Here is a 26,127-nt window from a genome sequence, read left to right as displayed (position 1 = left end):
CCATTCATAATTCCAGGCGCCTCGCTGCTCATTGGCCGGCTCCGAGCGGGGCGTGGCCTGGGCGGGCGCCTCAAGCCGGCTGGGCGAGACCATGTGCGGACAGAGGAGGAGGAGGAAAGGAGACTCCTATTTCCCGCTCCATTTCCCTTCACCCAACGCTCTCCGCTGCTCCCTCTCTCTGCCCGAGCCACGCCAGGATTCTCCCCGTTCCCTCCGCAGGTTGAGGCGGAGCGAGCCAGCCCTGGCCGCGGCGCTCTTTCTGCTTAGCCTCCGGCCCTATTCCCCATACCCCCCCTTGGGGACATGGTACGAGCCGCCCCTCCCCTCCTCCGCCATCTTGGCGCCTCCTCAGCGCGGGGCCGGAGCGGGCTCGGCCGCGGCGGCTCCTCCTCAGCGGTGGAGCGAACCACTGCGGGGGCGGAGGGGGGGGGGGGGGAGGGAGGCGGGGACGGAACCACTGCAGCAACAGCGCGGGGGGGGGGGGGGTGGGGGGGGTTGGGATACGGCGAGCGAGAGAAGCTAACGGGCCGGGGCGGGCCGGGGCGGTCCGGGGCGGCGGGCGGGGGCTGACAGCGGCGGGCAGTACCACTGCGGGAGGGGAGGGGGGGGTGGGGGGGGTGTGCCGGGTCGGGCGGAACCATGCGGAGGCACTGGTAGGGGGGGGGGGTGGGGGGTAGGGGGAAAGCCCGGGGGAAGGGGTAGGGGGGTTCGGTTCGGCTCCCGGTGCCGCCGCCGCCGCTGCCGCCGCCGGGTGGTCCCGGGCTCCGCCATGGCCTCGAACTGCGCGGGGGGCTCGTCGGCGGGGAGCGCGGGGGCCACGCCGGGCTCGGCCCTCAGCGCCAGCAAGACCAAAACCAAGAAGAAACACTTCGTGTGCCAGAAGGTGAAGCTGTTCCGGGCCTCCGAGCCGCTGCTCAGCGTCCTCATGTGGGGAGCCAACCACACGGTGAGCCCCCGGCCCCCGCCGCCGCCCGCGGTCCCGTCCCCCCGCTGCCCGCCTGGCCCCCGCCCTGCCCCGCCTCGGACCCTTCCTTCCCTCGCCCCGTCCCGTCGGGCCAAGGCCTTTTCTCGCCCCCGGAGCTGGCTCTTGCCGTGGCCGTGCCCAGGGCAGCCCTGGCTCGGCACCGTTCAGCCTCCTGCCCCCTTAAGCAGGGTCCCCGCGGGGGCTGCTGCTGCTGCTCCGTGCCGTGAGGCTGCCTCTGCCCGGAGCATCCTCACCTCGGGGCGCTTCTGCTTCGCTGCCTGCCTCTGGGGGGGGTCCCTCCCAGGCGTCGCCTGCCTCATGCCCGAGGTGGCATCGCGCTTGTGGGCTGCTAGCCCTGTGTCTGCCAGGCCACGCCGGGCCCCTCCAGCCCACCCTCTGCCTCGCTCCTCTCCCCCCCACCGCCTTCTCCACCGCCTCTTCCCCGGCGCTCCTGGTGCCAGCACCGGGCAGGGAGAGCGATGCCGTTTCCATTGGCATCCCTTTGTGTGGGTGCTGCTTCCCTGGCACACCCCCTCTGTGGCACCTGAGACGTTGAGGGCACTGCTGTGCCAGCCACAGCCCTGTCCTGTGGCATATGGGACCTTAAGGGTACTGCTGTGCCAGCCACAGCCCTGTTCTATGGCATATGGGACCTTAAGGGCAGTGCTGTGCCAGCCACAGCCCTGTCCTATGCCATATGGGACCTTAAGGGCACTGCTGTGCCAGCCACAGCCCTGTCCTATGCCATATGGGACCTTAAGGGTACTGCTGTGCCAGCCACAGCCCTGTTCTATGGCATATGGGACCTTAAGGGCAGTGCTGTGCTAGCCACAGCCCTGTCCTATGGCACATGGGACCTTAAGGGCAGTGCTGTGCCAGCCACAGCCCTGTCCCATGGCACAGGCTCCCCTGGGGGCACTCCCTGCACCCCTGGCTGAGTGAGCAGGCTCCTGCGTGTCACGACCCAGAGGTGCCACAGTGCCACCCCAGTGGTGAGCAGGGTAACTGAGGGCAGCTGCTGCTGCCCCTGCCCTCCATCCTGAAGCACACAAAGGTCTTTCTGGCTCTGAGTGCCCAACCCTGCCCCTCCCTCCTCTGCCTTCAGGACTCAGACCCTGTCCATGCCCTGCAGGGACTCAGACCCTGTTCATGCCCTGCAGGGACTCAGATCCTGTCCATGCCCTGCAGAGCCTCAGACCCTGTCCATGCCCTGCAGGGACTCAAACCCTGTCCATGCCCTGCAGGGACTCAGACCCTGTTCATGCCCTGCAGGGACTCAGACCCTGTCCATGCCCTGCAGGGACTCACATCCTGTCCATGCCCTGCAGGGACTCAGACCCTGTTCATGCCCTGCAGGGACTCAGACCCTGTCCATGCCCTGCAGAGCCTCAGACCCTGTCCATGCTCTGCAGGGACTCAGACCCTGTCCATGCCCTGCAGAGCCTCAGACCCTGTCCATGCCCTGCAGGGACTCAGACCCTGTCCATGCCCTGCAGGGACTCAGACCCTGTCCATACCCTGCAGAGACTCACATCCTGTCCATGCCCTGCAGAGCCTCAGACCCTGTCCATGCCCTGCAGGGACTCAGACCCTGTCCATGCCCTGCAGCCTGGGCTCGGCCTCTCGGGGTGGAGGTGGGTGCAGGTCATAGGAGGGAGCTGGCAGAGAGGCTCCCTTGGAGGTGCCTGTGGTGGCTCAGCTCTGCTCCATCTCTGGAGGAGCAGCAAACCCTCATCATGTTTCCTCTGGAAACTCCTCCCTCGGCTGTGATGGCAGACACAGACCTCAGGCTGGCAGGCAGGATTGGTTTCCTCCTGCTCTCTCCTGCCTGTGGAGCATGGATGCTCTGCTGGGAGAGAGATTCAGCTGCTCAGAGCAGCTTCACTCTCCTCCCCTTGCTGAAGGAAGCTTCTTGATTCTCCCTCTGTGGGATTCTTGGAGTGCTGAGAGCCCCAGGAGGAGTGGATGGAAGCCTCCTAGAGAGGCATCCCCCTGGAGAGAGCAGAGGCATCCTCCTGGAGAGGGCAGAAGCATCCCCCTGGAGAGGGCAGAGGCATCCCCCTGGAGAGAGCAGAGGCATCCTGGAGAGGGCAGAAGCATCCTCCTGGAGAGGGCAGAAGCATCCCCCTGGAGAGGGCAGAGGCATCCCCCTGGAGAGAGCAGAGGCATCCTGGAGAGGGCAGAAGCATCCTCCTGGAAAGGGCAGAGGCATCCCCCTGGAGAGGGCAGAAGCATCCCCCTGGAGAGGGCAGAAGCATCCCCCTGGAGAGGGCAGAAGCATCCCCCTGGAGAGGGCAGAGGCATCCTGGAGAGGGCAGAAGCATCCTCCTGGAAAGGGCAGAGGCATCCCCCTGGAGAGGGCAGAAGCATCCCCCTGGAGAGGGCAGAGGCATCCCCCTGGAGAGGGCAGAAGCATCCTCCTGGAGAGGGCAGAGGCATCCCCCTGGAGAGGGCAGAAGCATCCCCCTGGAGAGGGCAGAGGCATCCCCCTGGAGAGGGCAGAAGCATCCCCCTGGAGAGGGCAGAGGCATCCCCCTGGAGAGGGCAGAGGCATCCCCCTGGAGAGGGCAGAGGCATCCTGGAGAGGGCAGAAGCATCCCCAAGGAGAGGGCAGAGGCATCCCCCTGGAGAGGGCAGAAGCATCCCCCTGGAGAGGGCAGAAGCATCCTGGAGAGGGCAGAGGCATCCCCCTGGAGAGGGCAGAAGCATCCTGGGGAGGGCAGAGGGGTTTGGAGCTTCATTTTCTCCAGAGCACCAGAGGAAAGCAAAAAGGGGAAGCTGCATCCTGAGCTGCCCTGAGGATGGAGTGAGAGCTTCCCAATGTGCTGCCACACAGGGCTGGCCTCTGGCCTCAGAGCCTCTGCCAAGTGCTGCCTGCTCCCAGCCTTGCCCAGGAAGCAGGAGAAGGAATTTCTTGCCTCAGCCTTTTGATCAGTGCTCCCTGAAAGGGAGATTTGGGGGAGGGAGGGGGAGAGAAACACTCTGCTGGGTTGCCCTGGAGGTCTCTTAGGGACAGTTGTTGCTTGGTGCTGATTAGGCCCTTTTGAAGCTTGCTCTTTTTTCCCCTCTCTCCCTGTAGCTTTGTGGGAAGTTGGAACTGGCACTGGAGCAGGCCAGGGGAGCTTTGGGAGATAGTTAGGCAGAGCTGAGAGGTGTGGGTGAAAGCTGAGCTGGTGGGGAGGGGAGAGAGGTGAGCATGGGGGAGATGATTGCTGCTAGGGAGCAGGATGGTGCCTGGAGGGGGCTGGGAAGGGGCTGAGAAGATGCCAGGGGCTGGGAAGAGGCTTAGAGAATCCAACATCTCCCTGTCCCTCCCTCCTCCTTCAGCATCTCCCTGTCCCTCCCTCCCTCCTTCAGCATCTCCCTGTCCCTCCCTCCCTCCTTCAGCATCTCCCTGTCCCTCCCTCCCTCCTTCAGCACTTCCCTGTCCCTCCCTCCTCCTTCAGCATCTCCCTGTCCCTCCCTCCCTCCTTCAGCATCTCCCTGTCCCTCCCTCCCTCCTTCAGCATCTCCCTGTGACTCCCTCCTCCTTCAGCATCTCCCTGTCCCTCCCTCCCTCCTTCAGCATCTCCCTGTCCCTCCCTCCCTCCTTCAGCATCTCCCTGTGACTCCCTCCTCCTTCAGCATCTCCCTGTCCCTCCCTCCTCCTTCAGCATCTCCCTGTGACTCCCTCCTCCTTCAGCATCTCCCTGTCCCTCCCTCCTCCTTCAGCATCTCCCTGTCCCTCCCTCCTCCTTCAGCATCTCCCTGTCCCTCCCTCCTCCTTCAGCATCTCCCTGTCCCTCCCTCCTCCTTCAGCATCTCCCTGTCCCTCCCTCCCTCCTTCAGCATCTCCCTGTCCCTCCCTCCTCCTTCAGCATCTCTCTGTCCCTCCCTCCTCCTTCAGCATCTCTCTGTCCCTCCCTCCTCCTTCAGCATCTCTCTGTCTCTCCCTCCCTCCCTCCTTCAGCATCTCCCTGTCCCTCCCTCCCTCCTTCAGCATTTCTCTGTCTCTCCCTCCCTCCCTCCTTCAGCATCTCTCTGTCCCTCCCTCCTCCTTCAGTATCTCCCTGTCCCTCCCTCCTCCTTCAGCATCTCCCTGTCCCTCCCTCCTTCAGCATCTCCCTGTCCCTCCCTTCTCCTTCAGCATCTCCCTGTCCCTCCCTCCCTCCTTCAGCATCTCCCTGTCCCTCCCTCCCTCCTTCAGCATCTCCCTGTCCCTCCCTCCTCCTTCAGCATCTCCCTGTCCCTTCCTCCTCCTTCAGCATCTCCCTGTCCCTCCCTCCTCCTTCAGCATCTCCCTGTGTCTTCCTCCTCCTTGTGCTGGGGGACAGCAGAACTGGAGGCAGGATTGGAGTTGGGGGTCTCAGGAGAGCAGAATCCCCTCTCTTGCCCTTGCTGCTCACACTTCTGAGCTGGAAAACCATGGAGAGGACAAATTATCCAGGCAGGAGCAGCAATTCCTGAGTCCTCCCTCATGTGGAGATGCTTCCTGAGGAAGCTTCTTCTGCCTCTGCTGTTGTCATGGCACTGGAAGAGGAGATGCAGCTCCTGGCTGAGGGCTGCTCCATGGCCTGGGTGGAATTCCAGGGTGGAATTCCCTGAGGATGGGAGCTGGCCAGTGAGGAGGAGAGGGAAGTTGTGGTGGTTGTGGAAGGGAGAAGCCATCTGGCAGTGAGCAGCAGGAGGAGCACAGCAGCCTGGTGTGATGCTCTGGAAACCATAGAAACAGTGGGCAGGGGCTGGTGCCAGGAGGTGTTGGCATCCCAGGGCTGGCTGGAGAGGTGAATCCTGCTCCTCCTCTGCTAAAGGGAGGGTTGAGGTCGTGCAGGCTCTGGTGGTGCTTCTCCAGGTGGGCTGGAAATGACCCCTGGAGCTCTGGGGGGATGCTGCCAGGGGGCAGGCAGAGCCAGATCCCATTGGGTGCTTCTCTGGGTGGGCTGGAAGTGATCTCTGAAGCTCTGGGGGATGCTGCCAGGGTGCAGGCAGAGCCAGATCCCATTGGGTGCTTCTCTGGGTGGGCTGGAAGTGATCTCTGAAGCTCTGGGGGGTGCTGGCAGGGAGCAGTCAGAGCCAGATCCCATTGGGTGCTTCTCTGGGTGGGCTGGAAGTGATCTCTGAAGCTCTGGGGGGTGCTGGCAGGGAGCAGTCAGAGCCAGATCCCATTGGGTGCTTCTCTGGGTGGGCTGGAAGGGATCTCTGAAGCTCTGGGGGGTGCTGGCAGGGGGCAGGCAGAGCCAGATCCCATTGGGTGCTTCTCTGGGTGGGCTGGAAGGGATCTCTGAAGCTCTGGGGGATGCTGGCAGGGGGCAGGCAGAGCCAGATCCCATTGGGTGCTTCTCTGGGTGGGCTGGAAGTGATCTCTGAAGCTCTGGGGGGTGCTGGCAGGGTGCAGGCAGAGCCAGATCCCATTGGGTGCTTCTCTGGGTGGGCTGGAAGTGATCTCTGAAGCTCTGGGGGGTGCTGGCAGGGAGCAGTCAGAGCCAGATCCCATTGGGTGCTTCTCTGGGTGGGCTGGAAGGGATCTCTGAAGCTCTGGGGGGTGCTGGCAGGGGGCAGGCAGAGCCAGATCCCATTGGGTGCTTCTCTGGGTGGGCTGGAAGGGATCTCTGAAGCTCTGGGGGATGCTGGCAGGGGGCAGGCAGAGCCAGATCCCATTGGGTGCTTCTCTGGGTGGGCTGGAAGGGATCTCTGAAGCTCTGGGGGGTGCTGGCAGGGGGCAGGCAGAGCCAGGTCCCATTGGGTGGAAGTGGGAGGCATCCATCCCTTCCTTGGGCTGCCTGCAGGTTGCCTTGGGGCAGCCTGCTGTGGCTGCAGAGGCTCCAGCCCATCTCCTAGGGCCTTCAGGAGTGGTGCCAGGCAGTACAAAACCCTGCTGGTTGGTATTCAAGTGCAGTAGCAGCACTGGGACTTGCAGCAGGCTTCTCCCTTCTCTGCTGCCTTCCTTTCTGCTGTTGCCCTGCTCACTGCAGCCAGAGCAGCATCTGCCACCTATCAGGTCTTCAGCTCCTCTAAATTGGTGCTGGCACAGCCTCAGCACTCTGGATTTTGGCCTTTCCAACACTTGCCTGCTCTGCTCTGCCTTTAATTGACCTCTGGAGAGCAGCAGCATATGGTGGTGCCCAGCACAGAGGCTGCTGGAGCTCAACCTGCTCATCCTGGGAGCTCTTAAAGTGGATTCCAGGAGCCCTTTTTATCCCTTGGGGGTGTGGAGGGGAGAGGAGGAGGAATTGAGCAGGAGAAGGTTGCTCTGCTGCTGCCTGAGTGTCTTTAGGCTTGAGGAGGGCAGAGTGAGGCTCCAGGGGGACCTCAGAGCATCCTCTTGGGGTGTGGAGGGGAGAGGAGGAGAGATTGAGCAAGGAGAAGGTTGCTCTGCTGCCTGCTCTGCTGCTGCCTGAGTGGCTTTAGGCTTGAGGAGGGCAGAGTGAGGCTCCAGGGGGACCTCAGAGCAGCCTCTTGGGGTGTGGAGGGGAGAGGAGGAGGAATTGAGCAAGGAGAAGGTTGCTCTGCTGCCTGCTCTGCTGCTGCCTGAGTGGCTTTAGGCTTGAGGAGGGCAGAGTGAGGCTCCAGGGGGACTTCAGAGCAGCCTGAAGGAGCTGCAGGAGAGCTGTGGAGGGACTTTGGACAAGGTCTGGGAGTGCCAGGATGAGAGGGAATGGACTGAAGCTTGAGGAGGGCAGAGTGAGAGTGGAGATGAGGAAGAAATTGTTAGCAGTGAGGGTTGGGAGAGCCTGGCACAGGTTGAGGGTGGTGAGAGCCTGGCACAGGTTGAGGGTGGTGAGACCCTGGCACAGGTTTGCCCAGGGAGGCTGTGGAGCACAGAAGCACAGAATGTGATCAAAGATCACATTCTGTGCTTCTGTGCTCCACAACCTCCCTGGAGATGCTCAAGACCAGGCTGGATGAGGCCCTGAGCAGCCCTGTGCTGGTGGGAGCTGTCCCTGCCCATGGCAGGAGGTTGGCACTGCCTGATCTTGAAGGTCTCTTCCAACCCAACCCCTCCTGTGAGTCTCTGCCTGCTGTGGCCATGGGGAGGTTGTTTAACCCTTCCAGTCCTCAGCTGCTTTTTGAACCAAGGGAACCTCAGAATGGCTCAGGGTGGAAGGGAGCTCAGAGCTGAGCTGCTCCAACCTCTGGCTCTCAGCAAGGCTCAGTTCCTCAAGGCCTCCTCCAGCCTGGCCCTCAACACCCCCAGGCAGGAGGCAGCCACAGCCTCCCTGGGCAGCCTGGGCCAGGCTCTCACCACCCTCACACTCAACAACTCCTTCCTCAGCTCCACTCTCAGCCTGCTCTGCCTCAGCTCCAAACCATTCCCCCTTGGGCTGGCTCCAGACCCCCTCAGCAGAAGTCTCTCTGCAGGCTCCAGACCCCCTCAGCAGAAGTCTCTCTGCAGCCTCCCTGCAGGCTCCCTCCAGGCACTGGCAGCAGCTCTCAGCTGCCCCTGGAGCCTTCTCCTCCCCAGCTCCCTCAGCCTGTGCTCACAGCAGAGCTGCTCCAGCCCTGGGCTCATCCTTTGTGACCTCCTCTGGTCTCCCTCCAGCATCTCTGCATCCTTCTCATGCTTGGGACACAAACCCTGAGCTTCCCCAGAGTGCTGTAAGCTTTAATCCTCCACCAGCTCCTTTTGGCCTGATGGAAAGGGGATAGGAAGGAGGAAACAAATTCTTTTCTTCCTCCTTTATTTCCCTGAGCAAATTCCTGTTGGGAGAGGATCCTGGAGAGGAGGATTCCAGCACTGCACCATCAGCTGGGGCTTGGTAGTAAACAAACTGCATTTTGCCCAGCAATTTCCTAATGGTAATTACTGCTTGGAGGCTTCAGTCAGGCTTTGGAAGCAACAAATCCTGCCTGGCCCTTCCCTTCCCTTCTCCCAGCTGTCCCTGAATGCCACAGAATATTGATGTGGCTTTCTGTGGCAGGAGGGATTGGGTAGGGAAAGACAAAATTGGCAGCAGCTGAGCAAACCCAGAACGGTTCTGAGCTGTGCTGGGGATGAATTCAGGTGACCAGGAAAGGAAAGCTGCAAGAAGGAGGTGGGGAGGTGGTGGTGGTGGTGGTGGTGGTGGTGCTGCAGCCCTGCAGGGGGGCAAGGGGTGGGCTGCAGGCAAAAAAAGTGGATTCTGGTGGCTGAAGGGGAAAAGGGAAAGGGAGAGCTGCTGGCTGGGGAGCTGGAGAAGCCTTGGAGCTGAGCTGAGCTGCTGGGCAAGTGGGAGAGGAGAGGAGCAAAGGGATGAGGAGAGATGGGAGAGGAGAGGAGCAAAGGGATGAGGAGAGAGGGGAGAGGAGAGGGGCAAGGGGATGAGGAGAGATGGGAGAGGAGAGGGGCAAGGGGATGAGGAGAGATGGGAGAGGAGAGGAGCAAAGGGATGAGGAGAGATGGGAGAGGAGAGGAGCAAAGGGATGAGGAGAGATGGGAGAGGAGAGGAGCAAAGGGATGAGGAGAGATGGGAGAGGAGAGGAGCAAAGGGATGAGGAGAGATGGGAGAGGAGAGGGGCAAGGGGGTGAGGAGAGAGGGGAGAGGAGAGGGGCAAGATCAGGGCACAGCTGCAGCTTTGCACTTTGGCCACAGCAACCCCAAGCAGCACTGCAGGCTGGGGCCAGAGTGGCTGAGAGCAGGCAGGCAGAGAGGGCCCTGGGGGTGCTGTGAGAGAGGAGCTGCAGAGGAGGCAGCAGTGCCCAGGTGGGCAGCAGAGCCAATGATTTATGTCCTGCAGGAGTGGTCAGGCACTGGCACAGGCTGCCCAGGGAGGTGGTGGAGTCCTCATCCTTGGAGGTGTTCAAGGCCAGGCTGGGTGAGGCCAAGTGGGAGCTGACCCTGCCCATGGCAGGGGGCTTGGAGCAGCTGACCTCTGAGGTCCCTTCCAGCCTGAGCCTCTCTAAGCTTCTGTGAAGACCTTTAAGGTCCCTTCCAACCCATCCCATCCCATCCCATCCCATCCCATCCCATCCCATCCCATCCCATCCCCTGATTTCTCTGCCCTGCTGCACTCATTCCCCTCAGGGGCAGCCTTCTCCCTGCACCCCCAAAGCACTACCTGGGGAAGGTTTGGGTGCTCCTCAGGGCTACTAAGTGCAGGGGCAGGGCTTTGAGGAGCATCTCCTCTGCTGTGAGCCAGCCTGGTGGCCACTTGGCTTGCTGCTGCTCTGCTGTGTGGGCTGCCTGGCTCTGAAAATAGTCCTCTTGGCTCTGCCTTTCTGCCAGGCTGACGTTTGTGAGAGCTGCTCTGGGTTGGGTTTCTTCTTCTTTCCTCCTTCCTCCCCCCCCCTCCCCTCTTCCTCTTTGGTAGGGAAGGAAGAAAGGATGTGAAAATATCTGGCCCTCATCAAAGGCTTCCTGCTTTAATTAGCCATCTCCATGCACATCTCCAGAGCTGGCACCTCCCTGGGCCTGCCAGAGTGGAGCACAGATCCCCTGCTGCAGAATTGGTTCCCTGCAGCAGCAGAGGGCACAAAGTGGAGCCCAGGAGAGGGCAGGAACAGGTCACACCCACCCCCCCCCCACCTCAGCCCTCCCAGAGCAGGCAGCAGGCTTCAGTCTTGCCAAAGGAGCTGGTTGGCACAGGGAGAAGGGCTGGCTGGCTCTGCTGGCACACCTGGCAGCCTGGCCCTGAGCTGCAGGGCTAGCAGAATGGGCATCCTGGCCAGCAGTGGCCAAGCCTTTGGTCCCTGGGGTGAGGCTTCCCTGAGTGTGCAGCCCTGGTGGAGAAGTTCCCCAGGAGCCAGCAAGGTGCCCTGGTGGCCAGGAAGGCCCCAGTGGGCCAGTGGGGGGCATGGAGAGTGTGGGCAGCAGGGCAAGGGAGCTCCTCCTGCCCCTCTGCTCTGCCTCAGGCAGGACACATGAGGAGCAGTGGGACCAGGTCTGGGCTCCTCAGTTCCAGGGGGACAGAGAAGTGCTGGGGGGAGCCCAGGGGAGGCTTTGAGGGGTTTGGAGCAGCTCTGTGAGGACCTCCCTGGGCTGCCAGAGTGGAGCACAGATCCCTGCTGCAGAGTTGGTTCCCTGCAGCAGCAGCAGAGGGCACAAAGTGGAGCCCAGGAGGGGAGGAGCAGGAGGGAAGAGGAGGAGAAGGAGGCAGCTTGGCTGGGTGGGACTCACTCCAGTTCTGGGCTCTCTTCTGCTGGGCTGCCCCAGGTCAGGGGAGGCAGAGAAGTGCTGGGGGGAGCCCAGGGGAGGCTTTGAGGGGCCTGGAGCAGCTCTGTGAGGAGCAGAGGCTGAGAGCCTGCAGAGGAGCAGCCCCAGAGGGCAGCTGAGCAGTGCTCAGCAGGAGCTGAAGGGTTGGGGGCAAGAGGCTGGGGCCAGACTCTGCTGAGTGGTGCCCAGGGACAGCACAGGGGGCACAAACTGGCACCCAGGAGCTTCCCCCTGAGCAGGAGGAGAAAGTTGCTTGGTGGAGGTCTGGAGCAGGCTGCCCAGAGAGGTTGTGGAGTCTCCTTGTGTGCAGAGCTGCCAACTCCCCCTGGGCACTGTGCTGCTGGGCAAGCTGCTGGGGGTGCCCTGCTGGAGCATCTCCAGAGGTCCCTTCCACCTCCTGCCTGCTCTGATTCCTTCCCTCCTCCTCTCCTCTCCTCCTCAGAGATGTGGCAGCAGCTCTTGGGCCACCACAGAACCATCAAGGTCGGGCAGAGCTCTTGGAGCTCCTGGTGGTGCCAGCCCTGTGTTGTGTGTCCTGCTGCACACAGGGGCTGGAGACTCCCAGAGCTGCACTCTGCTTCCCTGGAGCCTGTTCCCAGGCAGCAGGAACTTTTCCAGGCATCCTTTTGACCTGCTGAAGGGTTTGGTGCTGGGAACAGTCCCTGCCCCAGAGCTGACTGGTAGCCAAACCCTGCCTGTTGCCAGTGCTGGCTGCTTCTCTCCAGTGGTGCCTGCTTGGCAGAGTGCTGGTGGGGATGGAGCTGAGCTGGAGCTGCATCCTACATCCAGGCTGTGATCCCAGCAGGGTGAGCTGGGGCTGGGATTGCCGAGGGAGTGAATGACTCTGGGCTTGTCCTCAGGAGGGAAGCAAAGCAGCTCAGCCACCTGCTGCCTCCTGACCTGCTCTTGAGTGCTGGCAGAGCCCTCGGAGTGCTTTGGACTTGCCTGCAGCAGCTTGGCCCCAGCTGAAGAGCTCAGGGGCAGATGAATTCTCTTCTGCTCTCACCGAGCTCCCTGCTGGGGGGAGCCTGCAGCATCCAGCCCCAGAGTAGCTGAAGCCTTCATTCTGCTGCTTCTCCCTGGTCCTGTGGCTGCCACACATGACTAAGGAGCAAAAGCATCCAGGGGAGTGACTCATCCTCTGGGAGAAGGTGGGAGAGAAGCAACAGGAGGCAGCAAAGCACAGCACCAGCAGCCACGGGGGAGCTGTGCTGCACCAGAGCTGCCCAAAGCCTCTCCTGGCTGGCTCCTTCCGAGGCTTTGCTTGTGGATCTGTAGCAGGAATTGGGGTTGGGGGGTGGGTGGGAGGGAGTGTGCAGCGTTTGCTGCCTTCAGGGCATGAGATCTGCTCTTGGGTGGGCTGCAGGTTCTGTCTGAGCTGGGTCTTGGCTGGGGAGGAGCTGAGAGGGCTGAGGCTGGCTCGGGGAGCAGTCAGCCCAGGGTGGGGACCGAGATGCTGCTGTGCTCTGCTAACCCCAAGCCTTCTCCTGCTCCCTCCTGCTCGGCTCTGAAGGTCTTTAACAGGTTCCATTGCTTCCCAAAGAGCTTCTTGAGGGTATTTGGCCTCCTCCTGAGCCTGTGACCGCAGGGCAGGGTGGAACCAGGAGGGGGCTGAGCCTTGGTTCTTTTCTCCTTCACAGATCAATGAACTCAGCAACGTCCCCGTCCCTGTCATGCTAATGCCTGATGACTTCAAAGCCTACAGCAAGATCAAGGTGGACAATCACCTCTTCAACAAGTGAGCAGCACCTGCCCGACCTCCTCCTCCTCCTCCTCTCTTTGCTGGGCCTGGGCATGGTCTGAAGGCCTTTTGGGTTGTGCCCTCTCACTGTGCCAGGAGCCCTGACCCTGTGCCCTCTCTCCATGCCAGGAGCCCTGAGCCTGTGCCCTCTCACCGTGCCAGGAGCCCTGAGCCTGTGCCCTCTCACCATGCCAGGAGCCCTAAGCCTGTGCCCTCTCTCCATGCCAGGAGCCCTGAGCCTGTGCTCTCTCTCAGTGCCAGGAGCCCTGAGCCTGTGCCCTCTCTCCATGCCAGGAGCCCTGAGCCTGTGCCCTCTCACCATGCCAGGAGCCCTGAGCCTGTGCCCTCTCACCATGCCAGGAGCCCTGAGCCTGTGCCTTCTCTCAGTGCCAGGAGCCCTGAACCTGTGCCCTCTCTCCATGCCAGGAGCCCTGAGCCTGTGCCCTCTCACCATGCCAGGAGCCCTGAGCCTGTGCCCTCTCTCCATGCCAGGAGCCCTGAGCCTGTGCCCTCTCCATGCCAGGAGCCCTGAGTCTGTGCCCTCTCTCCATGCCAGGAGCCCTGAGCCTGTGCTCTCTCTCCATGCCAGGACCCCTGAGTCTGTGCCCTCTCACCATGCCAGGAGCCCTGAGCCTCTGAGGCTGTGCTGGGAGGCAGAGAGCCCTCACCTGAGAGCCTGTGGGGCCAAAGCTGCCTCCTGAGAGCTTTGCCACCAGCAGCTGACTCCTGTGAGCCATCCAGAGAAACCCTGCCGAGGGAAAGCACTTTGCAGCAGGAGGCTGCTGCGGGCAGCAGGAGGGAGGCTTGGATAGCCTGAGGGGTTGTGAGCAGCCAAGTGGGAGGAGGAGGAGGAGGAGGAGGAGGAAGGAGTTGGGATTTGACAGGCTGAAGCCTTGCCCAGGAAATCATCTCCTCTGCTTTGCCCTAGGGAGAACTTGCCAAGTCGTTTCAAGTTCAAGGAGTATTGCCCTCTGGTCTTCAGGAACCTCAGGGAGAGGTTTGGCATTGATGACCAAGACTACCAGGTACTGCCCCTCCCCTCCCTGGCCCTCCTCACCCCTTTACCCGAGGCTAAAGCTGGCAAAGCAGCTCCCATCAGCCTTCTTAGGTGGTCACTTGGGTGAGGTTCTCATCCCACTGGGGATGGATTTTCCTCCTCACCCCACAGCAGTGCAGTTTGGTCTTGCCCTGCCAAGCAGCTGCAGGAGGAGGAGATGGTTCTTGCTGCAGAGAGCTTCTAAAAGCTGGCATTAGAGTTATAGAACCAGGCAGGGTTGGAAGGGAGCACGAGGAGCAGGCAGTGCCAACCCCCCCCTGCCATGCCCAGGGACACCCTACCCTAGAGCAGGCTGCACACAGCCTCAGCCAGCCTGGCCTCAAACACCTCCAGCCATGGGGCCTCAACCCCCTCCCTGGGCAACCCCTGCCAGGCTCTCACCACTCTCCTGCTCAACAACTTCCTCCTCACCTCCAGCCTCACTCTCCCCACCTCCAGCTTTGCTCCATCCCCCCCAGTCCTGCCACTCCCTCACAGCCTCAAAAGTCCCTCCCCAGCTTTTTTGGAGCCCCCTTCAGACCCTGGCAGGCCACAAGAAGGTCCCCTGAGAGCCTCCTCTGCTCCAGACTGCACAGCCCCAACTCTTTGTGTCTGTGCTCACAGCAGAGCTGCTGCAGCCTCTGAGCATCCTCCTGGCCCTGCTCTGGACACTCTCCAGCATCTCCACAGCCCTCTTGGCCCAGGGGCTCCAGAGCTGGATGCAGGACTCCAGGTGGGGTCTCAGCAGAGCAGAGGAGGAGAATCCCCTCCCTGGCCCTGCTGGCCACACTGCTGCTGCTGCAGCCCAGGCTCTGGTTGGCTCTCTGGGCTGCAAGTGCACACTGCTGGCTCCTGCTGAGCTTCTCCTCCAGCAGCACCCCCAAGTGCCTCTCCTCAGGGCTGCTCTCCAGCCTGGCACTGCCCAGCCTGCATTTGTGCTTGGCATTGCCTCCACCCAGCTGCAGGACCTTGCCCTTGGTCTTGTTGAACCTCCTGAGCTTGGCTTGTGCCCACCTCTGCAGGAGGAGAAGCAGCAGATGGATGCAGAGCTGGAGGGTACCAATGAGCCAGTGCTGAGCAGCTGCAAAGAAAATGAGGCTGGGGTGGAGGGCACCTACAGGAGGGTGCAGGGGAGGTTTGGGGGAGGTTTAGGTTGGCCATCAGGAGGAAGATTTGCACCAATGAGGTTGGGGAGACACTGGCACAGGCTGCCCAGGGCAGTGGTTGAGGCCTCATCCCTGGCGACCTCACAGCCTGGCACAGGCTGCCCAGGCAGGTGTCTGAGTGCCCATCCCTGGAGGTGTTTCAGTGAGGCAGAGCTGTGGTGCTGAGGGCCATGGCTTAGCCCAGGCCTTGCTAGAGTCAAGTAAGGGTTGAGCTTACATCTGCCCTGCCCCAGTTTCAAACCATTGCCCCAAGCCCTTCCTGGAGGTCCCTTTCAGACATCAAAATGCAGCTCTGAGGTCTCCCAGGAGCCTTCTCCTCTCCAGCCCCAACTCTCTCTCACTCCCATCTCAGCTCAGCTCTCACCTAGCAGCCCCCTCAGGTCTCCCCTGCTTCCTGGCATAGAACCCCAGAACCCAGCAGGCTGGCAGAGAGCTCCAAGCTCAGCCAGCCCAACCTGGCACCCAGCCCTGCCCAACCAACCACACCATGGCACTCAGTGCCCCAGCCAGCCTTGGCCTCAACACCTCCAGCCATGGGCACTGCACCACCACCCTGGGCAGCCCATTCCAGTGCCAATCACTCTCTCTGCCAACAACTTCCTACTCACATCCAGCCTAGACCTGCCCTGCCACAGCTTCAGCCTGGGGCCCCTTCTTCTGGCCCTGCCTGCCTGGCAGCAGAGCCCAACCCCACCTGGCTACAGCCTCCCTGCAGGCAGCTGCAGGCAGCAATCAGCTCTGCCCTGAGCCTCCTCTGCTGCAGGCTGCACCCCCCCAGCTCCCTCAGCCTCTCCTCACAGGGCTGTGCTCCAGGCCCCTCCCCAGCCTTGCTGCCCTGCTCTGGGCACCTGCCAGCACCTCAGCAGCTCTCTGCAATGGAGGAGCCCAGAGCTGGGCACAGCACTGCAGGGGTGGCTTGAGCAGTGCTGAGCACAGGGGCACAAGAACCTCCCTGCTCCTGCTGCCCACACTGCTCCTTCCTTCCCTCCTTCTGCAGGCAGAGCTGCCACTGGCTCTGCCTCTCCTCCTGACCCTCTCTCCCTGCCTGCTGCCTGCCCCCAGAACTCGGTGACTCGCAGTGCCCCAGTGAACAGCGACAGGCAGGGCCGCTGCGGCGCTCGCTTCCTCACCACCTACGACAGGAGGTTTGTCATCAAGGCAGTGTCCAGCGAGGATGTAGCTGAGATGCACAACATCTTAAAGAAGTACCACCAGGTATGGTGAGTCTGGAAGGCTGGCAGCAGGAAGGGAGGTGCCAGAGAAGCTCTGGGCTTGGAGGGGAGGGAGGGAAGCAGCTCAAGCCGAGGCGGGGGTTGCTGGGGGGGGATTCGCTGCCTTGGCTCTGCTCTCCTGAGGGTCTCACCTGCAGGAGCTGTGTGCAGTTCTGGAGCTTGGCCCCCACCCCAGCACTAAAGGAGGACATGGATGTGTCCAGAGGAGGCCATAAAGATGCTCAGAAGGCTGGAGCAGGGCCATGGGGGGGTTGGTGTTGGACTCTTAGATGTGACCTTGGTGCCTTTCTCTGCCCTGCTCTCCTCCAGTTCATAGTGGAGTGCCAGGGCAGGACCCTGCTGCCCCAGTTCCTGGGCACGTACAGGCTCACCATGGATGGAGTGGAAGCCTCCATGGTGGTCACCAGGACCTCTCACCTCCTCCCTGCCTCTCACCTCTTCTGCTGAGCTTCTCTTCTCTTAGATATGGCCTCTGTATGACCTTGGTGCCTTTCTCTGCCCTCCTCTCCTCCAGTTCATAGTGGAGTGCCAGGGCAGGACCCTGCTGCCCCAGTTCCTGGGCACATACAGGCTCACCATGGATGGAGTGGAAATCTCCATGGTGGTCACCAGGACCTCTCACCTCTTCTGCTGAGCTTCTCTTCTCTTAGATGTGGCCTTTGTGTGACCTTGGTGCCTTTCTCTGCCCTCCTCTCCTCCAGTTCATAGTGGAGTGCCATGGCAACACCCTGCTGCCCCAGTTCCTGGGCATGTACAGGCTCACAGTGGATGGAGTGGAAACCTACCTGGTGGTCACCAGGAATGTCTTCAGCCACAGGCTGACTGTGCACAGGAAATACGACCTGAAGGTGAGGCCCTGCAGCTGGCAGCTCCTGTGCCAGCTGCCTGGGAGCTGCTCTTTGTAACATCTGCTTGCCAAAGGGCCCTGGGCTTTGCTTTTTGTTTGTTCTGGGGGGTTGGATTTTTGGGGGAGGGAGAAGGGTTGGGATGGGGCTAAAGGTTGTGGCTTTATTGTGGCCTTCCAGTGTCTAAAACAAAACAAAACAGCTGGGGAGGGACTTTTGAGGCTGTGAGGGAGTGGCAGGAGTGGGGGGGATGGAGCAGAGCTGGAGGTGGGGAAAGTCAGGCTGGAAGTGAGGAGGAAGTTGTTGAGCAGGAGAGTGGTGAGAGGCTGGAATGGGTTGCCCAGGGAGGTGGTTGAGGCCCCATGGCTGGAGGTGTTTGAGGCCAGGCTGGCTGAGGCTGTGTGCAGCCTGCTCTAGGGTAGGGTGTCCCTGGGCATGGCAGGGGGGGGTTGGCACTGCCTGCTCCTTGTGCTCCCTTCCAACCCTGCCTGGTTCTGTGATTCTCTTGAGGCTCAGCTCTTGCTCCATTCACCTGTCCCAAGCAGCCCAAACCCCCCCAGGGAGATCTGCAGCTCTGTCTTGGTGGGAAGGGTTGGAAGGGACCTCCAGAGATCATCCAGCCCAATCCTTCATCCCTTCAAAGCAGGACCACTTAGGGCAGGGCACACAGGGACACACCCAGGCTGGTTTGGGAGATCTCCAGACCATCATCATCATCATCATCTTCCTATCTTGGGCATGGCAAAAGGCTTTGGGCACTGCTTTCCAAATGGATTTTTCTTTGCCCTGGGGGAGTCCCAAGAGTGGCTTTGAGCTCCTGGAGGCTGTGACCCACAGTGCAGCAATGCTCTTTGCTTCCTTCTTTCCTCAGGGCTCAACAGTATCCAGGGAAGCAAGTGACAAAGAGAAGGTAAGGACCAGCCCTGGGCAGCTTTTCCTTCCTCCTGGTGCTTGGAAGCAGCTGGAATCTCTTTTCCAAGAGGATACTGAGCAGAGGGCATCAGCTGGGCCCTGAGTGGTGACCTCTTTGTGCCCTACCTTGCAGGCTGTGCCTAGGAACTGCTCAGGAGGAGGTGGTGCAGATCTGGTGCTGCCCTGCCCTGGTCTGTTGGCACCACCAAGAGTTGAGGGAACTCCCTGGGGGGTCAATCCCACAAATCCCAACCCCTTTCCCCCTCCCTTCACCTGAGTCTCTTTCATGGAAGGAGTTCCTCATAGCTCCCTGAGTACCAGGCTGGCCCAGGCCAGCAGGCAGCTTTTGCAGCAGCTGAGGCTCCTCTGAGGCTCTGGATGTATCTCAGCAGGTCTGGAAGTTGAGTTTCTGGTGCTGGTGGGGAAATTCAGGACTAAGAAGCCTGCCCCTGGAAGCTTTGCCCAGGAAAAGTGCTGTTGGAATGCCAGCAGCAGCTCCTGGGGCTATGGTGCACTTGGTTGGGACTCTAGAGGAGGTCTGCTCCAGACTGACCTCAAATGAGTGAGCCAACCCCACACTCAGTCCTGAATTGCCATCCTCAGAGGCATAGATTGAGCCTTTAAAGAGACAAAATCAGGGCCAGTCCCACACTCAGTCCTCAGTTTCCATCCTCAGACGCCAGGATGGAGCCTTTAAAGAGACCAATCTGAGCCAACCCCACCCTCAATCCTCAGTTTCCATCCTCAGAGGCCAGGATTGAGCCTTTAAAGAGACCAATCTGAGCCAACCCCACCCTCAATCCTCAATTTCCATCCTCAGAGGCCAGGATTGAGCCTTTAAAGAGACAAATCTGAGCCAACCTCACTCTCAATCCTCAGTTTCCATCCTCAGAGGCCAGGATTGAGCCTTTAAAGAGACAAATCTGAGCCAACCTCACACTCAGTCCTCAGTTTCCATCCTCAGAGGCCAGGATTGAGCCTTTAAAGAGACAAATCTGAGCCAACCCCACACTCAGTCCTGAATTTCCGTCCTCAGAGGCTTAGATTGAGCCTTTAAAGAGACAAAATCAGGGCCAATCCCACACTCAATCCTCAGTTTTCATCCTCAGTGGCCAGGATGGATCCATTTCACCCTTTGAAGAGACAAAATCAGGGCCAAACCCACCCTCAGTCCTCAATTTCCATCCTCAGTGACCAGGACTGAGCCTTTAAAGACAAAATCTGAGCCAACCCCATACTCAATCCTCAATTTCCAGCCTCAGAGGCCAGGATTGAGCCTTCAAAGAGACCAAATCTGAGCCAACCTCACACTTAATCCTTAATTTTCACCCTCAGAGGCCAGGATTGAGCTTTTAAAGAGACAAAATCAGCTCCAACCCCACCCTCAATCCTCAATTTCCATCCTCAGTGACCAGGACTGAGCCTTTAAAGACAAAATCTGAGCCAACCCCATACTCAATCCTCAATTTCCATCCTCAGTGGCCAGGATTGAGCCTTTAAGGACAAAATCTGAGCCAACCCCATACTCAATCCTCAATTTCCAACCTCAGTGGCCAGGATGAAGCCTCTAAAGAGGCACAATCTGCCCCAACCCCAGGCTCAGTGTTGAGTTTCTGGTGCTGGTGACTCAGTGGTCCCTCAGCAGCAGGGATGTGGGGCAGTGTGACACAGGCTTTTTGTTGCAGGCCAAGGATCTGCCAACCTTCAAGGACAATGACTTCTTGAATGAGGGGCAGAAGCTGCACGTTGGAGAAGAGAGCAAAAAGAACTTCCTTGAGAAGCTGAAACGAGATGTGGAGGTAGAGTTTGGTGTTGGGGAGGGCTCTGGATGCTCTCTGCTCCACAGCTGGTCCAGTGGAGGTAGAGTTTGGTGTTGGGGAGGGCTCTGGATGCTCTCTGCTCCACAGCTGGTCCAGTGGAGGTAGAGTTTGGTGTGGGGAGGGCTCTGGATCCTCTCTGCTCCACTGCTGGTCCAGTGGAGGTAGAGTTTGGTGTGGGGAGGGCTCTGGATCCTCTCTGCTCTACACTGATCCAGTGGAGGTAGAGTTTGGTGTTGGGGAGGGCTCTGGATGCTCTCTGCTCCACAGCTGGTCCAGTGGAGGTAGAGTTTGGTGTTGGGGAGGGCTCTGGATGCTCTCTGCTCCACAGCTGGTCCAGTGGAGGTAGAGTTTGGTGTGGGGAGGGCTCTGGATCCTCTCTGCTCCACTGCTGGTCCAGTGGAGGTAGAGTTTGGTGTGGGGAGGGCTCTGGATCCTCTCTGCTCTACACTGATCCAGTGGAGGTAGAGTTTGGTGTGGGGAGGGCTCTGGATCCTCTCTGCTCCACTGCTGGTCCAGTGGAGGTAGAGTTTGGGGTTGGGGAGGTCTCTGGATCCTCTCTGCTCCACACTGATCCAGTGGAGGTAGAGTTTGGTGTTGGGAGGGCTCTGGATCCTCTCTGCTCCACACTGATCCAGTGGAGGTAGAGTTTGGTGTGGGGGAGGTCTCTGGATCCTCTCTGCTCCACTGCTGGTCCAGTGGAGGTAGAGTTTGGGGTTGGGGAGGGCTCTGGATCCTCTCTGCTCCACACTGGTCCAGTGGAGGTAGAGTTTGGTGTGGGGAGGGCTCTGGATCCTCTCTGCTCCACATTGATCCAGTGGAGGTAGAGTTTGGTGTGGGGAGGGCTCTGGATCCCCTCTGCTCCACACTGATCCAGTGGAGGTAGAGTTTGGTGTGGGGAGGGCTCTGGATCCTCTCTGCTCCACACTGATCCAGTGGAGGTAGAGTTTGGGGTTGGGGAGGGCTCTGGATCCTCTCTGCTCCACAGCTGGTCCAGTGGAGGTAGAGTTTGGGGTTGGGGAGGGCTCTGGATCCTCTCTGCTCCACTGCTGGTCCAGTGGAGGTAGAGTTTGGTGTGGGGAGGGCTCTGGATCCTCTCTGCTCCACTGCTGGTCCAGTGGAGGTAGAGTTTGGTGTTGTGGAGGGCTCTGGATCCTCTCTGCTCCACTGCTGGTCCAGTGGAGGTAGAGTTTGGTGTGGGGAGGGCTCTGGATCCTCTCTGCTCCACTGCTGGTCCAGTGGAGGTAGAGTTTGGTGTGGGGAGGGCTCTGGATCCTCTCTGCTCCACTGCTGGTCCAGTGGAGGTAGAGTTTGGTGTGGGGAGGGCTCTGGATCCTCTCTGCTCCACATTGATCCAGTGGAGGTAGAGTTTGGTGTGGGGAGGGCTCTGGATCCTCTCTGCTCCACACTGATCCAGTGGAGGTAGAGTTTGGTGTGGGGAGGGCTCTGGATCCTCTCTGCTCCACACTGATCCAGTGGAGGTAGAGTTTGGGGTTGGGGAGGGCTCTGGATCCTCTCTGCTCCACTGCTGGTCCAGTGGAGGTAGAGTTTGGTGTGGGGAGGGCTCTGGATCCTCTCTGCTCCACTGCTGGTCCAGTGGAGGTAGAGTTTGGTGTGGGGAGGGCTCTGGATCCTCTCTGCTCCACACTGATCCAGTGGAGGTAGAGTTTGGTGTTGGGGAGGGCTCTGGATCCTCTCTGCTCCACACTGGTCCAGTGGAGGTAGAGTTTGGTGTGGGGAGGGCTCTGGATCCTCTCTGCTCCACACTGATCCAGTGGAGGTAGAGTTTGGTGTTGGGGAGGGCTCTGGATCCTCTCTGCTCCACACTGGTCCAGTGGAGGTAGAGTTTGGTGTGGGGAGGGCTCTGGATCCTCTCTGCTCCACACTGATTCAGTGGAAAGTGTCCCTGCTAGGGGATCCTTGAGGTCCTTTCTGACCTTGACTGTGGCCTCTGGCTCAGAGTGCAACAGTGAATGAAAAAGCCAAGTCCAGTGTCAGCTAAGCAAGGACAAGGCAGGGCTGTGCTGGTGGCAACCGAGCTGTGAGCTCACCTCTGGATTCTCTGGTGTCTGAGAAGGGTTTAGGGACAGGGCTGAGCACTTCTGCTCTCATCTGCCTGCTGCTGGCCTCACTCATCAAGATCATGGACTACAGCTTGCTGCTTGGCATCCCTGGTGTGGATTCTGTGGTGCCTGAGAAGGGTTTAGGGGCAGGACTGAGCCCTTCTGCTCTCACCTGCTTGCTGCTGGCCTCTCTCCTCTCTTTCTCTCCCAGCTTTTAGCTCAGCTGAAGGTCATGGACTACAGCTTGCTGCTTGGCATCCCTGGTCTTGATTCTGTGGTGCCTGAGAAGGGTTTAGGGGCAGGACTGAGCATTTCTGCTCTCACCTGCCTGCTGCTGGTGTTGATTCTGTGGTGCCTGAGAAGGGTTTAGGGGCAGGGCTGAGCCCTTCTGCTCTCACCTGCTTGCTGCTGGCCTCACTCCTCTCTTTCTCTCCCAGCATTTAGCTCAGCTGAAGGTTATGGTCTACACCTTGCTGCTGGTGTTGATTCTGTAGTGCCTGAGAAGGGTTTAGAGGCAGGGCTGAGCCCTTCTGCTCTCACCTGCCTGCTGCTGGCCTCACTCATCAAGATCATGAACTACAGCTTGCTGCTTGGCATCCCTGGTGTTGATTCTGTAGTGCCTGAGAAGGGTTTAGGGGCAGGGCTGAGCCCTTCTGCTCTCACCTGCTTTCTGCTGGCCTCACTCCTCTCTTTCTCTCCCAGCATTTAGCTCAGCTGAAGGTTATGGTCTACAGCTTGCTGCTTGGCATCCCTGGTGTTGATTCTGTGGTGCCTGAGAAGGTTTAGGGTCAAGGCTGAGCATTTCTGCTCTCATCTGTCTACTTTCTCTCCCAGCTTTTAGCTCAGATGAAGGTCATGGACTACAGCTTGGTGCTTGGCATCCCTGGTGTTGAATCTGTGGTGCCTGAGAAGGGTTTAGGGGCAGGGCTGAGCCCTTCTGCTCTCACCTGCTTGCTGCTGGCCTCACTCCTCTCTTTCTCTCCCAGCATTTAGCTCAACTGAAGGTTATGGTCTACACCTTGCTGCTGGTGTTGATTCTGTAGTGCCTGAGAAGGGTTTAAGGGCAGGGCTGAGCATTTCTGCTCTCACCTGCTTGCTGCTGGCCTCACTCCTCTCTTTCTCCCTCTCCCAGTTTTTAGCCCAGCTGAAGATCATGGACTACAGCTTGCTGGTTGGCATCCACGATGTGGACCGAGCAGAGCAGGAAGAGATGGAAGTGGAGGACCGTGCAGAGGATGAGGAGTGTGAAAATGATGGGCTGGGAGGCAACCCCATCTCCTCCTATGGCACCCCCCCTGACAGCCCTGGCAACCTCCTCAACTACCCTCGCTTCTTCGGCCCGGGGGAGTTCGACCCTTCCATGGATGTCTATGCCATGAAGAGCCATGACAGTGAGTGGAGCAATGGCCCTGGAGAAGGCCTGGAGGGCAGAGGAAGGGTCTGAAATGATGTGGGGGGAAGCAGAAAGCCCCTGCCCAAGTGTCTCCCTCTGGCTTCTTGGGAGCTGGAGTGGCTGGAGGTGGTGCTCGGGATGCCTCCGGGATGCCCTTCGCCGTCGTTCTCTGCTCTGCTTCCCTCTGCTAGCCCCTGCCAGGTGCTGCTGCTGCTGCTGCTGCCCGAGGAGGATGAGGGCAGCTGGGCTGGGCTGTGCTAGCAGCTCTCTTGCCTTGCTAGGTGCCCCCAGGAAGGAGGTGTACTTCATGGCCATCATAGACATCCTGACGCCCTACGACGCCAAGAAGAAAGCTGCTCACGCTGCCAAGACAGTGAAGCATGGGGTAAGGAGCCTGCCCCTGCCCCCCACCCCGGGACCAGGGGGCTTGGGGGGCACTGGGGCTGTGGCTCAGCCTGCAGGTGTCTGATGGTGACTCCTCTGACACTGATTTTGCTGCCACTGCCTAAGAAAAGCTCTTCCCTGGGTGCCTGGCTCAGGAAAAGGCTTCCTGCTCTGCTCGGCTGAGACAAAGGTTTCATAGGGAGGCTTGGGAAGGACCTTGGGGATCAGAGAATCCCAGGATGGATTGGGTTGGAAGTGAGCTCAGAGCTGAGCTGCTCCAACCTCCCCACCATAGCTCTCAGACTGGCTGGGACACTTAGTGCCATGCTCTGGTGGGTTGGCTGGGGCTGGGTGCTAGGTTGGACTGGCTGAGATTGGAGCTCTCTTCCAGCCTGCTTGGTTCTGGCATTCAGCAAGGCTCAGCTGCTCCAGGCCTCATCCAGCCTTGGCCCTCAACAGCCCCAAGCAGGAGGCAGCCACAGCCTCCCTGGGCAGCCTGGGCCAGGCTCTCACCACCCTCACACTCAGCAACTCCTTCCTCAGCTCCACTCTCAGCCTGCTCTGTCTCAGCTCCAAACCATTCCCCCTTGGGCTGGCTCCAGACCCCCTCAGCAGAAGTCTCTCTGCAGCCTCCCTGCAGGCTCCCTCCAGGCACTGGCAGCAGCTCTCAGCTGCCCCTGGAGCCTTCTCTGCAGGCTGCACCCCCTCAGCTTCCTCAGTCTGTGCTCTGAGCCGCTCCAGGAGACCCCAAATTCCATCCTCCCATGCCCACTCCCTGCCTGTCCTCCCTTCTCCACCCTCTGGTGGTGCAGGGCAGGCTGTGCCCATGCAGGGGCTGGGTGGTGCAGGGCAGGCTGTGCCCATGCAGGGGCTGGGTGGTGGTGCAGGGCAGGCTGTGCCCATGCAGGGGCTGGGTGGTGCAGGGCAGGCTGTGCCCATGCAGGGGCTGGGTGGTGGTGCAGGACAGGCTGTGCCCATTCAGGGGGCTGGGTGGTGGTGCAGGGCAGGCTGTGCCCATGCAGGGGGCTGAGTGGTGGTGCAGGACAGGCTGTGCCCATGCAGGGGGCTGAGTGGTGGTGCAGGGCAGGCTGTGCCCATGCAGGGGCTGGGTGGTGGTGCAGGACAGGCTGTGCCCATGCAGGGGGCTGGGTGGTGGTGCAGGGCAGGCTGTGCCCATGCAGGGGGATGGGTGGTGGTGCAGGGCAGGCTGTGCCCATGCAGGGGGCTGAGTGGTGGTGCAGGGCAGGCTGTGCCCATGCAGGGGGCTGGGTGGTGGTGCAGGGCAGGCTGTGCCCATGCAGGGGGCTGAGTGGTGGTGCAGGGCAGGCTGTGCCCATGCAGGGGCTGGGTGGTGGTGCAGGGCAGGCTCTGCCCATGCAGGGGCTGGGTGGTGGTGCAGGGCAGGCTGTGCCCATGCAGGGGCTGGGTGGTGGTGCAGGGCAGGCTGTGCCCATGCAGGGGGCTGGGTTGTGACTCCCCTCCCCCCTCTGCCTTGCAGGCTGGGGCAGAGATCTCCACTGTCAACCCCGAGCAGTACTCGAAACGCTTCAACGAATTTATCTCCAACATCCTGACATAGTCTGCAGCCTTCAGCCAGAGATGAAGAAGAAGAGGAAGAGGAGGAGGAGGAGGAGGAGGGCTTACTTCCAGACAGAGAACGCAGCCTGTGACACTCAAACAGACACTGTAGCAGCACGTGGGGTGTGCATGGGGGTGTGTGTGTGTGTGCGTGGGTGGGGATGTGAGAGTGCCAGGGTCCAGCCTGCGTGTGGCACTGGTGTGACGCTTCAGAGACACCACAACAACCACGACAGCCGACGGGGAAAGAAAACCAGACCTCATTCTAGGTGCAGCCTCCAGCAGTCCACTTGAGCCAGGTGGAGGAAGTGGAGTTTTTATGTTACAGAAGTGCCCAAACAGCCGTGGGGGTTTTTGGGAGGGCTTTTTAAAACCCAAGCTAAGTGCATTCTTTCAGCACTGCTCTTTCTAAACCACCCTCTCCTCCTCCTCCTCCTCTCCCTCTCGCCCTCCCCTCATCCCCACCCACAGATGTGGTGCTGGCCTGAAGGGTGAGCAGTGCTGGGGGGGGACAGGCAGCGGCAGCAGTGCCTGATGGCCACAAGCTACCGCTCCTGGGGTTGGTTTCCTTTGGTTTTAAGACCAGAAAGCCCTTCTTTGTTTTCTCTCCTCTTTCACTCTTTCTCCTCTCTTCCCTTTCTTCCCTTTCTTCCCTTTCTTCCCTTTCTTCCCTTTCTTCCCTTTCTTCCCTTTCTTCCCTTTCTTCCCTTTCTTCCCTTTCTTCCCTTTCTTCCCTTTCTTCCCTTTCTTCCCTTTCTTCCCTTTCTTCCCTTTCTTCCCTTTCTTCCCTTTCTTCCCTCTCCTCTCCTCTCCTCTCCTCTCCTCTCCTCTCCTCTCCTCTCCTCTCCTCTCCTCTCCTCTCCTCTCCTCTCCTCTCCTCTCCTCTC

General features: G+C 60.2%; 1 protein-coding gene across 1 annotated transcript; it reads left to right on the top strand.

Moving 5' to 3' along the window:
• The first annotated feature begins 720 nt into the window (after positions 1-720).
• Positions 721-26,127, top strand: PIP4K2B (phosphatidylinositol-5-phosphate 4-kinase type 2 beta). Its single transcript, XM_064174521.1, has 10 exons — positions 721-946; positions 12,714-12,811; positions 13,743-13,839; positions 16,079-16,231; positions 16,950-17,096; positions 17,965-18,003; positions 19,691-19,804; positions 23,018-23,276; positions 23,560-23,663; positions 25,161-26,127. The coding sequence occupies exons 1-10, from the start codon at positions 770-772 to the stop codon at positions 25,239-25,241; spliced, it is 1,269 nt and encodes a 422-aa protein (XP_064030591.1). The 5' UTR covers positions 721-769; the 3' UTR covers positions 25,242-26,127.

This window comes from Pogoniulus pusillus, chromosome 40 (assembly GCF_015220805.1).
Source record: "Pogoniulus pusillus isolate bPogPus1 chromosome 40, bPogPus1.pri, whole genome shotgun sequence".
NCBI classification, from domain to species: domain Eukaryota; kingdom Metazoa; phylum Chordata; class Aves; order Piciformes; family Lybiidae; genus Pogoniulus; species Pogoniulus pusillus.
This window is presented reverse-complemented; position numbering and strand designations above follow the sequence as displayed.

Excerpts from the sequence above, each read along its gene's own strand:
- PIP4K2B (XM_064174521.1), top strand. The coding sequence starts at position 770 with ATGGCCTCGAACTGCGCGGGGGGCTCGTCGGCGGGGAGCGCGGGGGCC. Across the intron at positions 18,004-19,690 it reads AAGCAAGTGACAAAGAGAAG|GCCAAGGATCTGCCAACCTT; the intron begins GTAAGGACCAGC and ends TTTTTGTTGCAG. Across the intron at positions 23,664-25,160 it reads CCAAGACAGTGAAGCATGGG|GCTGGGGCAGAGATCTCCAC; the intron begins GTAAGGAGCCTG and ends TCTGCCTTGCAG.